This window comes from Cucumis melo, chromosome 6 (genome assembly GCF_025177605.1).
Source record: "Cucumis melo cultivar AY chromosome 6, USDA_Cmelo_AY_1.0, whole genome shotgun sequence".
Classification (NCBI taxonomy): Eukaryota; Viridiplantae; Streptophyta; class Magnoliopsida; order Cucurbitales; family Cucurbitaceae; genus Cucumis; species Cucumis melo.
This window is the reverse complement of record NC_066862.1, coordinates 28,424,847-28,436,834: the sequence shown is the minus strand read 5'-3', so window position 1 is coordinate 28,436,834 and position 11,988 is coordinate 28,424,847. Positions and strand designations below refer to the sequence as shown.

At 33.9% G+C, this 11,988-nt stretch overlaps 3 protein-coding genes across 5 annotated transcripts; all 3 read left to right on the top strand.

Moving 5' to 3' along the window:
* The first annotated feature begins 240 nt into the window (after window positions 1-240).
* LOC103490760 (binding partner of ACD11 1) lies at window positions 241-2,904 on the top strand. 2 transcript variants are annotated; one of them, XM_008450435.3, is made up of 5 exons: window positions 241-426; window positions 879-982; window positions 1,070-1,145; window positions 1,878-1,961; window positions 2,067-2,904. In XM_008450435.3, exons 1-5 carry the CDS (start codon window positions 421-423, stop codon window positions 2,649-2,651), a joined length of 855 nt encoding a protein of 284 aa, XP_008448657.1. In that variant the 5' UTR covers window positions 241-420; the 3' UTR covers window positions 2,652-2,904. The 2 variants fall into 2 exon arrangements, with proteins under 2 accessions (XP_008448657.1, XP_008448658.1); XM_008450436.2 differs by lacking the exon at window positions 241-426 and having other exon boundaries at window positions 873-982.
* A 982-nt stretch (window positions 2,905-3,886) lies between these two features.
* Window positions 3,887-5,974, top strand: LOC103490759 (uncharacterized). Its single transcript, XM_008450434.3, has 2 exons — window positions 3,887-4,099; window positions 5,229-5,974. Exons 1-2 carry the CDS (start codon window positions 3,969-3,971, stop codon window positions 5,677-5,679), a joined length of 582 nt encoding a protein of 193 aa, XP_008448656.1. The 5' UTR covers window positions 3,887-3,968; the 3' UTR covers window positions 5,680-5,974.
* A 914-nt stretch (window positions 5,975-6,888) lies between these two features.
* LOC103490758 (dolichol-phosphate mannose synthase subunit 2) lies at window positions 6,889-10,999 on the top strand. Of its 2 annotated transcripts, none has more exons than XM_008450433.3 (3): window positions 6,889-7,008; window positions 9,720-9,826; window positions 10,624-10,999. In XM_008450433.3, the coding sequence occupies exons 2-3, from the start codon at window positions 9,737-9,739 to the stop codon at window positions 10,774-10,776; spliced, it is 243 nt and encodes an 80-aa protein (XP_008448655.2). In that variant the 5' UTR covers window positions 6,889-7,008; window positions 9,720-9,736; the 3' UTR covers window positions 10,777-10,999. The 2 variants fall into 2 exon arrangements, with proteins under 2 accessions (XP_008448655.2, XP_050942380.1); XM_051086423.1 differs by lacking the exon at window positions 6,889-7,008 and adding an exon at window positions 9,471-9,504.
* The last annotated feature ends 989 nt before the right edge of the window (window positions 11,000-11,988 follow it).

Here is an 11,988-nt window from a genome sequence, read left to right as displayed (position 1 = left end):
GTAATCATCTATAAAATATAAAATTAGATAAAATTCAGGTAGACAGAACCGTTAAGTTGCCGCGTGGCCCGTCACAGTTTCCGTCCAGAAGGCCGCCCCGTTATGGAAATTCCCACCGTCCCGTTAGCCCCGTTTCGAATCAACGCCGGATCTTTTACGCGGTTAATAGCGCGTGTAGTTCACGTCTATAGTACGAAATATCTCGATACTATAAATAATCCATCAAAACGGAGCCTTGTTTGTTCGTGCCATAGCGATTTTTCTCTCATCAGAGGCGACGAAGACTTGTCCGCACTGAGGGGGAAATCCTATATTCAGTATCAAATTTTCCGTTCTTAATTTGTTTAGGTTTCAATTTTCCGGCGATCGTCGGTCGATTTCTTCTCCGTTCCGGCGATTTTATCTTCCTCATTTCCAGCGATGTCGGTTAGTACTTCCTCAATTTCCCCCTCTTTTCATCGTGTTTGAAGAAGTTTGGGATTGTGGGTGTGGCAAATTGTTGGGGAAAATTTTCATTGGGTTAGATTTGGACCGGTATTCTGTAGTTTTTCATTGGGGTTATGGTGCAATGTGCTTGAAGAGATTAGATCTCTTGTGGTTTACTTCACCGTTTGACTTTCCTATTTAAGGGTTTTGTGTAATGTCGAGATTTTTCCCAATCAGTGTATCAAGAATCGAGATTGATGTTTAAGCAAATGGGTTAATTTCTATGGTTCGATTGATGAAATGTACTTTTGAGTTTGTGCGGCATTCATTCTAAATTAGGACCAGGAGCATCATTATCACGATTACAATTGCTGCTTGTTGATTTCCGCTGTTTCTTGGCTGCAGCCATGAAACATTTCTTGATCGAAGTGCTTGTTTTGTTCTGTATGCAGATTAAGACTGTCAAAGTCAGCAATGTCTCCCTTGGAGCGTCTGAACGAGATATCAAGGAGTTCTTTTCCTTTTCTGGTGACATTGAATATCTTGAAATGCAGAGGTATGTGTACTGATTTTAATTTCAGTTTATGATACATATTCTCTTCGTTCAATTTTAGGCAAATACTAGGTATTTGTTCTTGTGCAGTGAAACTGAACGGTCTCAAACTGCTTACGTAACATTTAAGGACGCGCAAGGGGCAGAGACTGCCGTTCTTTTGTCCGTAAGTTTGCTCTGTAGACAATGTCTCTACTTCCCAGTAATTATAAGTTTTATACCCATTGGCATTTAAGGTTTAATTCTCAAAGATTCCATTATTAGTGAAGTTTTGTATCAAAGTTGAAATATGGTTTGCAATCTGGTTGTGCAATATTAGAAACGATGGTGTTCTTGGCTGTTATCAGTGGTCACATAACAAAGCCTTGTCCTTAAGGGAGAAGCTGATGCTTTAACCTCTTTACTAGGAAGAGATCATTAAGGGCCATAATATCTCTGCTTCAATTTTCTTTAGTTTTACTTTACATTCATATCTTCTTCAATTTTCTTTAGTTTTACCTTACATCATTTCCACCTTCATAAAACTGCATTGATTTCAACCGATGAATGAGTTATCAGAATCATTGTGCCAGCCTTAATAATACAATCAAATAATGTATGATCGAGTGGGCATTTTGCCTCTTAATGAGTTAACTGATGTAAGGGACATGACCTTTTGTTCAAACAGGAGAAGGTCAAATTTTGGTTTGATTTTTCTTCTATTATTGGAGCGTTTAAGATATATTAGCTGGAAGTACATTCTGCGTCAATCAGATTGCCACGTTCCTTGAGATGTATTTTATCTGATTATTTTTTCGTACAGTTATAAACAGTTATGTTTGTAACACATAAAATATCGAGAACAAGCAATACAAGTCACTTGAGCTAGTTAAATTAATGAAACTCAACTTCTTATCAGGGAGCAACTATAGTGGATCTTTCTGTCAACATTACTTTGTGTCCCGATTATGAGCTCCCTCCTGAAGCTACCGCACCACCTCCTGTAAGATTCTTGGAAGTATTATCTTTTGGAATGCTATGTTTGAACCTGTATGGCACTTTATATGTTCTCTCTTAGTTGACCTGATCATCACCTTGATTGTTGTAGGCCCCTGGAACTAAACCACCTGGTGCTGCTGAATCTGCCTTTCGGAAAGCAGAGGATGTGGTTAGCGGGATGCTAGCCAAGGGCTTTATCTTGGGCAAAGATGCACTCAACTCAGCTAAGGCATTCGATGAGAAACACCAGTTAACTTCCACGGCTTCTGCTAAAGTTGCTACATTGGATAAAAAAATTGGGTTCACTGAGAAAATTAGCGCTGGTACATCGTTGGTGAGCGACAAAGTTCGGGAAGTAGACCAGAAGTTTCAGGTTTCTGAGAAGACAAAATCTGCATTTGCAGTTGCAGAAGAAAAAGTTAGCAATGCTGGATCTGCCATTATGAAAAACCGATATGTAATGAGCGGGACTAGCTGGGTTGCTGATACTTTCAATAAGGTAGCCAAAGCAGCTGGAGAAGTTGGTCAGAAAACAAAAGAGAAAGTTGTGGTGACGGAAGAAGAACAGAAAAAGAAGACGGTTGAAGATTTTGCTAAGGTTCATCTCTCGGAATCACCAAAAGCAGCATCGGCACCCCCTGAGGAGCCTCAACAACGTCCAAAACCCGAACCAGCTCAAGGTCTGATCCTCTGAATTGTTGTGATGTTTGTTGATATCTATGTGTCCGAAAGTTCTTGTAGCTGTAATTTGTACTTCCCCTTCATCTCTGGCATGGTTATTATATGTTAGGGTGAAAATATAGAATAGATTTCTTCCTCAATTAGTGGTCAGACTTTATTGCATAAGATATCTTCATTTTTCATAATATAAAAACACAAATTTTTCCATGTTGAAAACAGATTCTGCTCTTTCTACAATGCTATATGTATCTATGCAGTTCTGGCTAGTCTTTGCATTTCAGAGACTTATTTATTACGTGCTTTGATTTTTCTTTTGGAACTTTCTTTTTTTGGAGTGTAAGGTTAGATCAGTTGAGTCTCCTTCCTTCGATCTTAATTTTAATAATGCATTGCCTCAATATATATATATATATATATATATATATATATATATAATAAACTGTAGGATGACTTTCGTTTTGTTAATGATATAGCTTGTTTTTTTATTTTTACATCAGTCTTCCGTAAAGGCTTCAAAACTATTATTAGTGTAGGTTTCAAAATTTCGATTGGGGTTAATGCACTATCACACTATTCTAAGTTCCATTTGAAAAACCTTCTCCAAAGATCAAACTTTGTACTAACCATACGTTGACCAGTTTTAATGATTTTAACCTAAATATTGGTCATTATTGCATAATTAAAAAAATATGTAGTTTCACTTTTTAGAACATCCCAAAAAGCTAGATGATAATACTTAAATAATTTATCAATACTACTACTTATGAGTTTATTTGTTTTGATGTCCAAATCCTCTTCCTCCCATATTTTTTAAACCAATCTAAATTTTAAGAATTAAAGAATTGATTTTCAAAAGATAGATTTTGTTTTCCAAATCGAGTATTTCTTTAATAAAACAAAACTCATAGTAAAAAAATACCGAGAAGGAAATAATCATACACTTAAATTATGAACCAAGGAAATAATTTAGGTTGTTTAATATAATAAAATGGTAATTTATTTATAAATTTATAAATATCTTTTTATTTTAAAATTAACATTTTGAAAAAGAAAAAAAGGTAATATAAAAACAGAATTAATGGACAAAGTTATTATGTTGGCACAAACGCCAAAAATGTAATTTACTCATTAAATTAATAAAGGCAAAATATCAACGGCTGAGATTGATAAGAAGAGAAATGATCAATGGCCAGAATGATTCTCCAACATCAATCGATGAGTTTAGCGGTAAAAATGGTACACTTGGGGGAGACGAAAAGAAGCGAGGAATCGGTTCTTCAAATGCCAAAGAACAGAGCAAATCGGGCAAGAAAGTTCAAGAGAGAGAAAAATGGTGCTGTGGGAAATCACTCTAGGAACCGCCTATTTCTTGGGTCTCAAGCGAACTTATCGTCTCGCTCTCAAGCTTCAACGTCGCATCATCAGCCCAAAGCTTCCCAAGATCCGTCAGTTTGTTCACCGGTAACTTCATTTCCGATGATGATGATGACGATGATGAAATTGGAACTGGAAAAATGTGTTTTTATGTTGCGTAATTTGTTGATTGGTTTATTAGTTCGATACGAGATGAACCCTGTTTTGGGTTTTGATTGATTTAGTTATTCTTCATGTTTGCATCAGAAAAATTGTTGGAAGAATCTTATTCTGTGTCATTTAGCTTGAGAGAAGTAGAGAGGATGACTTTAGGGCCAATCGAGATATGTAATTTGATTTGCCCTTTTTGCTTTCTAGGGGTTTTCTTCTTCCTCTCTATCGTCTTCATTCTCATTCTTAAAATGATATTTTCCAGCATTTCTGTCATCACTTTTATCTTCCAGCAATAGTTCATTCTTATGTTGGTTGCGCCAATATTTTTTTTAGATCTTTTAGTTTTAGCATGAGCTGAAAATCCACCCGTTTGAAGTATGATCATGGCATTTTGTCATGACTGTGATCATTGTTTGGAAGTTCATAATTATGAAGAACTGAAGTTTGTTCCAAAAATTCTAAAGCATGAAAGTAATTGTTCTAATGATTGCTGATTGGAACCTCAAGGGGGACACCTTAGCAGTAAGAACTTAGAAACCTTCTGAGGCCTAAAAGCCGAAAACCGTTCTTGTCTCTGATCTGGCTTTAAATGGCCAAAACCTCCCTGAGAATTAGTTGGATGAACTATGAACATAATGCAAGAAACGTAAGGTACGCCTGAACATTCCAATTATATTATAAATGAATAAGAATGGATGATTAGTAAAAGCCATGTTTATTGTCCTTTATGCTCGGCTAGAGAAAGAAAATCAACTCTCTCGTTTTCTTCTGTAACTTTTTTCATGTAAATTTAGTATTGGATGGTAGATTGTCTTGTTGTGTTGGTTTAAGGTGAATAGATAGACAACTCTTAACTTAGAACGGTTGCCACTCGTAATGTCCTGATTTTCAATATACATTAAATATGGTATATTTCTTATTGATATGAGATTTTCAATATTCATTAAATATGATATATTTCTTATTGTTACGATAGTTTCAATATCCATTGAACATGCTATGTTTCTTATTGATACCAATATTGTTTTGTGAAATATTCTGCCTGTTGTCTTTTCTACTGCAGACGTACCCGTAATGTATTTGATGTAGCATTAAAAGTTCACCTGAACATACAGAAGAGAGACTTAGAAGTTGGTCGAAATCTTGGTAACTGGATTCTACGATTACTCGACCGATATAAACCATCAGCTCAAATTCGTAAACAGGATGGTGAATCAATGACAAATGCGAAAAAGCAAATTTCCAGCTCCTCCATTTTAAAAATGCCAGAGAGCTCCCAGACCCTGAAGAAGCCAAAATCTTCCAGACAATTATTTACCTCATCAACAAATATATGGCCTAAACAATTTCCTACAATATCCATGATGATAAAGTCTTCAAACCCAGCCTCAAATATGATCCAGCATAGACATTTTGGCATTTTGACGCCCGTAGCACCGGGGCCGAAATATGTAAGAGGATGGCAAGGTGGGGTCATTAGGGAGGATATAAGGCGATGGTTGTTGCAAAACTAGAAACCAACTTGATTGTTCTCTCTACAAGATCTTAGGACATAGTGCCAACTGAAAACTGAAGCTGTGGACAATCGAGTGTCTAGATTTGCTGTTCTGCTTTTTGACACTTGAAGCTTTGGCCGATAAGTTGATCGCCTAATTCCTGTATAATGTCTTGATACAAAAAAATTAATAGCATGAAACTAGAGAGTCGTTAGAGGTTGAATCAACTTTAGAAACATGTATGCTTTAAAAGTTGTGTACTTTTTGTCATCATTGAAAAATGGAGTGAAGAATTTTGGGTTTAAATTTTTAATCCCATAGCATTTCAATCTCCAGAATTTGGGTCATCATATGTGTTTCTCCTCTTGTAAAGGAGCAGTGTTTTAGATCTTCGAGAGGACGAGTTGTTGGCTTTTCACCAGTCTAGGATACATCTGCCCTTATAAATTTACTCCAAGTTAAACACGTCTTTATAATTATGTATTCGTCGTAGCACATTCTTTATAACTAATTTTTTTTTCAAACCTTTTACAGATCTTAACTAATTTTTGTTTTCTTAGATTACCATTTTTCTTCAATGTTTTAGTTATGAAGTTTAGTTCAGAGTAGAGGGTAGCTGACAAGTACTATAGGGTCAATTAATAAATACTTTTTTCTTAATTATCTAATGATATTTTAAATAGAAAACTTAATTATGTTATAATAATTGCTTTCTTACCTTTTAAATAGAGAACACTTTAGTGACATATATTTTAATGGCTTAGCAACTTCCTAACCAATATGGGATATTGTTTATACTTAACAATAAAACTAAAACTGATGTGTTCTTCCTCTTGTTTTATTCGGATCGATGAACCCTACCCTACTTGTTAAATTGGAGGATTTTGGAATTTTTTTAATAAAAAATAAAAATTCTACCATTCAAAAGACAATTAAATTTCGAAGCTAAGCCACATTTAAAATGTCGATATTGATGTAAATGAAAATATTAAAGAAACATTTATTCATTTCTTGAAAATTATAAAAACAAAGAACGCTAATAAATATTTTTCTTGTTTATTTTTTATGATATTTTTTTACAATGAAATTAAAATGTTAATTCATTAAAATTAAAACAATAAGATAAAATAATGAGGACAGAAGCGTAATTTTGAAGTTCTAAGTCCAAAAATCTTTAGTTTTCTCATATGGGTTAAATATCAAATTTAAAATTCCAAATGGGCCATTCTTCCGAAAAACCTTCCCTGATTTTGGCCTCATTCCTAAATCGCTCCGACGTTTTCAGCTTCGATTTGCGTAAATTGTTCGCTCCACCAATCTTCCAGAATTCCGGCGACGACCAATCAGGTATGGGATTGGGCTCTACACTAAGCTATCGGTAACCGTGCTAAAGTTTCGACGATCTTTGATCTTGGTTGTGATTGTTATTGCGCGATTTCGTTGATTCCATTTGAAATATGAGCTCTACAATTATTGTTCTGTATGTATAGTAATTTATTCGAATTTATAAGATGGTACCATGATTAGCTTGATCGATATTGGCTGCTTAAGAAGTGTTGAACGTTAGCTATCATTTTCGTGAAAACTAGAATGATGTGAGGATAAAGTATAAACCATTTGTTGGAAAAGAAATTCAGGGGGAAAAAACTACAATGTTCAGGTAATGGTATGGAGATTATTTGAGGCGGGATTGCTTCATTTCATTGTACTTACGATATATGTGTTTCTGGTTCTAGAATCTGTGCTTGTCTTTGAGACAAAGATGGTATTGACTGTTGGATACTTTTCCTTTATTATCTTGGCTCAATTTGATAGTCATTTGGTTTTTTGTGTTTTCAGGATTGGTCCTGTTTTCTTACTATTTCTTTGCCATGATTTTCGTTATTCTTATGAAAAGATTTAAATTCTTAACCAAATTCCTAAAGCAAAAACATTTTTGAAAGACTAGGTTCTTTGGTTTTCATAATTTGGCTTGTATTTTGGAAACATTGATAAAGAGTATATAACTAAATGAAAGAACACACAATTGGAATTAACAAGAACTTTGTAATCATGAACAAGTTTACGAAATGGTAACCAAAACCCAATATCCTAACCTGACCTTAAATTTATAGTTCTATTTCAAAATTCCAATATCATATTTTGAAGCAGTCTCTTTATATTTCTTACGTTTTGAAGTCTTCCTGAATACTAACTTGACAGTTCCAAAAGGACTGTTGCTGCGTTGCCCTTCACTTCTAACTTTTTTTAATAGGTTCCACTTCCGCCTCTTCTACCTTTTAAGGTTTTAGATTTGCCCCTTCTTCTTTGCTATCCCCTTTCCAAACCAGTAGTTCCTTCATCTTCCTCTTTCAGTTATAGAAACTGTTCTATGCCTTCCTTTCATATTTATAAAAATCAAAGTCCATCTTCATGTCTAAGACATATTTCATAGGTATCTATGGTCTCTGGGTTGATCTCTCAAGTATCCGGGAATCCATTTCAGGTTCTCAATGCTAGTGGAAGTGCATTTGTGAGACTTCATTAGATGTCTGTTTTCAGAATTTTGAAATTTGAATCTCTCACTTTGAGGATCTAGTAGAACTCATAAGTCGTATCTTTCTTGGAAGCTTATGAAACCAACTCTATGTTTTGCTTTTATTCTCCTGAAGTTTGATTTGTATTTCTAAAGATCGAATTGCATCTGCATGTCATCATTGCGGTGTATTTCTTTCAATGCACTTACAGGAATGGAATTGTAGGAATCAATGATAATCTAATCCGAATGTGAGGTTCTGAATTGTTCACCTGATGTTCCTCTTAGTTGATACAATAATGAACATTTTGATTGAAAACCCCACTTTAATTGAGAAAAATGTAACGATGCATAGGGGTAATAAGAATCATAGGCCGACCATGTCCATTCCTATTCTCGTAAATGAAAATAAAAGGTGGAAAGCAAAGAAGTTGAGCGATGTTAATGGAAGTGGATTTCTGGTTGATTTAACATACACAGTCTATTAGCACCAGGTTGCACATAGATCTATAATTTCATTACGGATTATGTTGACCATATATCATTATCTTTCTTTAAAGGTTGTAAGAATCCCGCAATATATGTTACTAAAAGGGATAGCTCTATTAGCATCCATGCACAGAATCAAAATGAATGATGATTATTTATTCAACAGTCTAGTTTATATGAGTGAGATAATGTTTTCACTTGAATGGTTTGACAAGATTAATCATCTACAAAAACGGGAGATTCTGTAGCTGCCCAACTTACCCTTAACCAATAGTAGGAGGGGCAGAAGGGGAATGGAGGGTAATCTGACACGAGTAAGGAGATGGAAGCAGGTAGTTGTTGTTGTATGGCTAGAGTAGTGTCCGTGTTTCTCTGAATTGTGTGGCTAAGGCTTCAGCTTGATGAGTGAAAGATATCGAATCTTGTTTATGAGATTGAGCAGTACAAACTCACTTCCTCAATACAATCTCTATATCAACTAAGAGCACGATCACAGGAGATCATCTCCTCCTCAACCTCTCGCTCTCTAGATGGTCTCCCCGCTACTCCCCCTCCCACCACCTCTCTTCTCTTAACAAACTATTTAAACTCTCAGTCACTCCCCACTTACCGTGGTCCCCATACCATTCCCCTTTTTAGCCCTCCTATTGTACTGAAACACAATCGGGGGCCTAAAAAGCGAGGTTCCCAGTTCTCTCAAAATAGTTGAAGTCTGTTTGCTTTTTGGGTAGTTTCTTACAGTTTCGTTGCTTGCAATAGTTCGTTTTCCTGACCATTATGAATACTTTTGTGTTGTTTAGCATCGCTGCTGGTTGTTGTTAGAGACAGATTCCTAACAGGTGCATGGTATTCTCTAAATTAAGACTAGGTTTGGAACTTTGGAGTGTCTTTCTAAGTTCTAACATGCTAAAATTATACATTGAGAAGTAATTTAATGTGCTTTAGACCAAAAAAAGGAGTTTGTTTTAGATGCAAATGTTTGGCCGAGAAGTAACTTAGAGCATCTTTAAGAGTGTTGAACTAAATATCGAAATGATTTTTATGTTATTCACAGGAAATAATAGCCTCAAAATGGAGTTAGCAGACAAGACGGTTGGATTTTTGTTATCGCTAACGAGCTTGTCTATATTCACTTACTATACTTTCTGGGTCGTTATCCTGGTAAGTTCATCTTCCATGTTTATAGATGCTCAACCAAAGTGTGATTCCATTTTGTGAACTTTATCATATTTATGATTTTTTTTCTTTGAAAAGTTGATTATATTTCTGATTGATTAATATTATCTATTTAAAGAAAAAGTATTTGTATAATTAAACTTATCTTGGGACAAATTGCAAAAATCACCTTTACTATGGCAATAGTTACAATTACATCATCGAACTTTCAATTGTAAAAGTTGAGCTCTCAAACTTACCCGAGTAATAAGGACCCAAATAATAAAAATTGAACCTTTAAACTTATACAATTATAACAATTCTACGGTTATGTAAGTTTGAGTGTACAATTTTATTACTTATATAAGTTTGAAAGCTCAACTTTTACAACTGTAAGTTCGAGAGTGTAATTCAACACTACCATATTTATTCTACCGTCATCCTATTTTAGAATTTTTGTATGGGACATTTTCAAAAATAACAAAATATTGAAATTATTTACAAAATATAACAAAATCCATTAAATTCTCTATAGCCTATTTGAGTTTTTTGCTACGTTTTGTACATAGTTTAAATATGTTGCGATCGATGACAATTCTTCTTCTTGGTAATTTAATTTTCTTTATAATTAATCTTAAACTTTACCAAGTCAGTATTCTACGAATTTTCAAGCTCACACGGTGAAGGGAGAGTGTTAAGTATTGATATTGTTGAATTTACCGTAACTCATTAGTCACTCTAAGATTTTCGGTTGATTGGTGATATAACATTAACCAAATTTATTTTGTTTTCTTTAATGGCAGCCATTTGTAGATAGTGATCACTTCGTCCACAACTATTTCTTACCACAGGAATACGCTATATTGATACCTGTATTTGCTGGTGTGGTACTTCTATGCTTATTAGGCATATTTGTAGGAACTGTGATGCTCAAATCCAAAAAGAAGAAGGCATGACTTTACTTTTTTTGGCAGTTCCTTTTTTCTTTTCTTTTTCTTTACTGTTTCAAAGCTTTTTCTTTTTCATTTTCTTTTATAATTTAGTAGGAAATCAGACCATCGTCTTTTGTGATGGTAACATATGACTTGTTCGCCAAAAGATTGTTTAGTGTGTCAAATGGTTGTTTGTTACCTTCTTAGCAAAGGTAGTTAGGTTAAATATAATGTGGTTTAGTAGTTATTAGCACTTCTTTTTTCTTTACCAAGTTTCTTCTTAGTTCTTACCAATATCTCGGGTTATGAATAGTACATTTTTAATAGGTAATGGTTGTAAATATTACTATTAGATTCAAAGTATTAGTATATATAACAATGTTTTAAAAAATTACAAATATATTAAAATTTGTTTGAGTTTGTCAATGATGGATTATATTGTAAAAATTGGTTTATTATGATAAGACCACAAGAGTCTATCAACAATAATGGTAGACTTTGTTATATTTGTAATTTGTAATTTTTTTAATATGTTGTTATACAGTTCTATTATTATCTCTAAAATTGTTACCTATTAGAATTATTATTTTTACTCATTATAATTATCATTTTTAGTAACGTTGGCTCTTAAAAGACATTTAAAGATTACGTTTTCTAGAACTTTTCTACTTTTTTTTTTAATTATCGTTTTATATTTTTAATGATAAAATTCTTGGAAGTATCTCTTTGAATTACTTTTTTTTTTTTTTCTATTTGAATGGCTTAAAACTTATACTTTTCTAACTTAGAAAATGTATAATCGATTCAATTCAAAATGTATGACATTTGCCCGTTCCAATGTGTCATGAAGTTTATGGTAAAAGTCGTTTTGCCAACATGAACTTAGTTCATCTGGCACATGTACCTGTACTTGTGGACAAGAGGTCCTAGATTGGTTCATATCTCTCCACTCCTACGTTTATTACAATATCTTAAAAAAAACTTGCATGTTTTCCATCGGAATTTCCTTTTAATCTTCTTTCAAAAAAAAAAAAGTTTTGCCTTCAATAATTCATTATTATCCTTCGATGGAAGGGTTCATTTGGATTGAACTACACAAGCCTTTTAGACATCTTTTATGCATCTCTTGTCTCCAAACAAAAAAGAGGTGTCACCTTAATAACTGAAAAGCATTGAACAATCGTAGTTCAGTCGTCGAACAATAGATATTTCAAAATGTTTGAATCCAAACCTTTG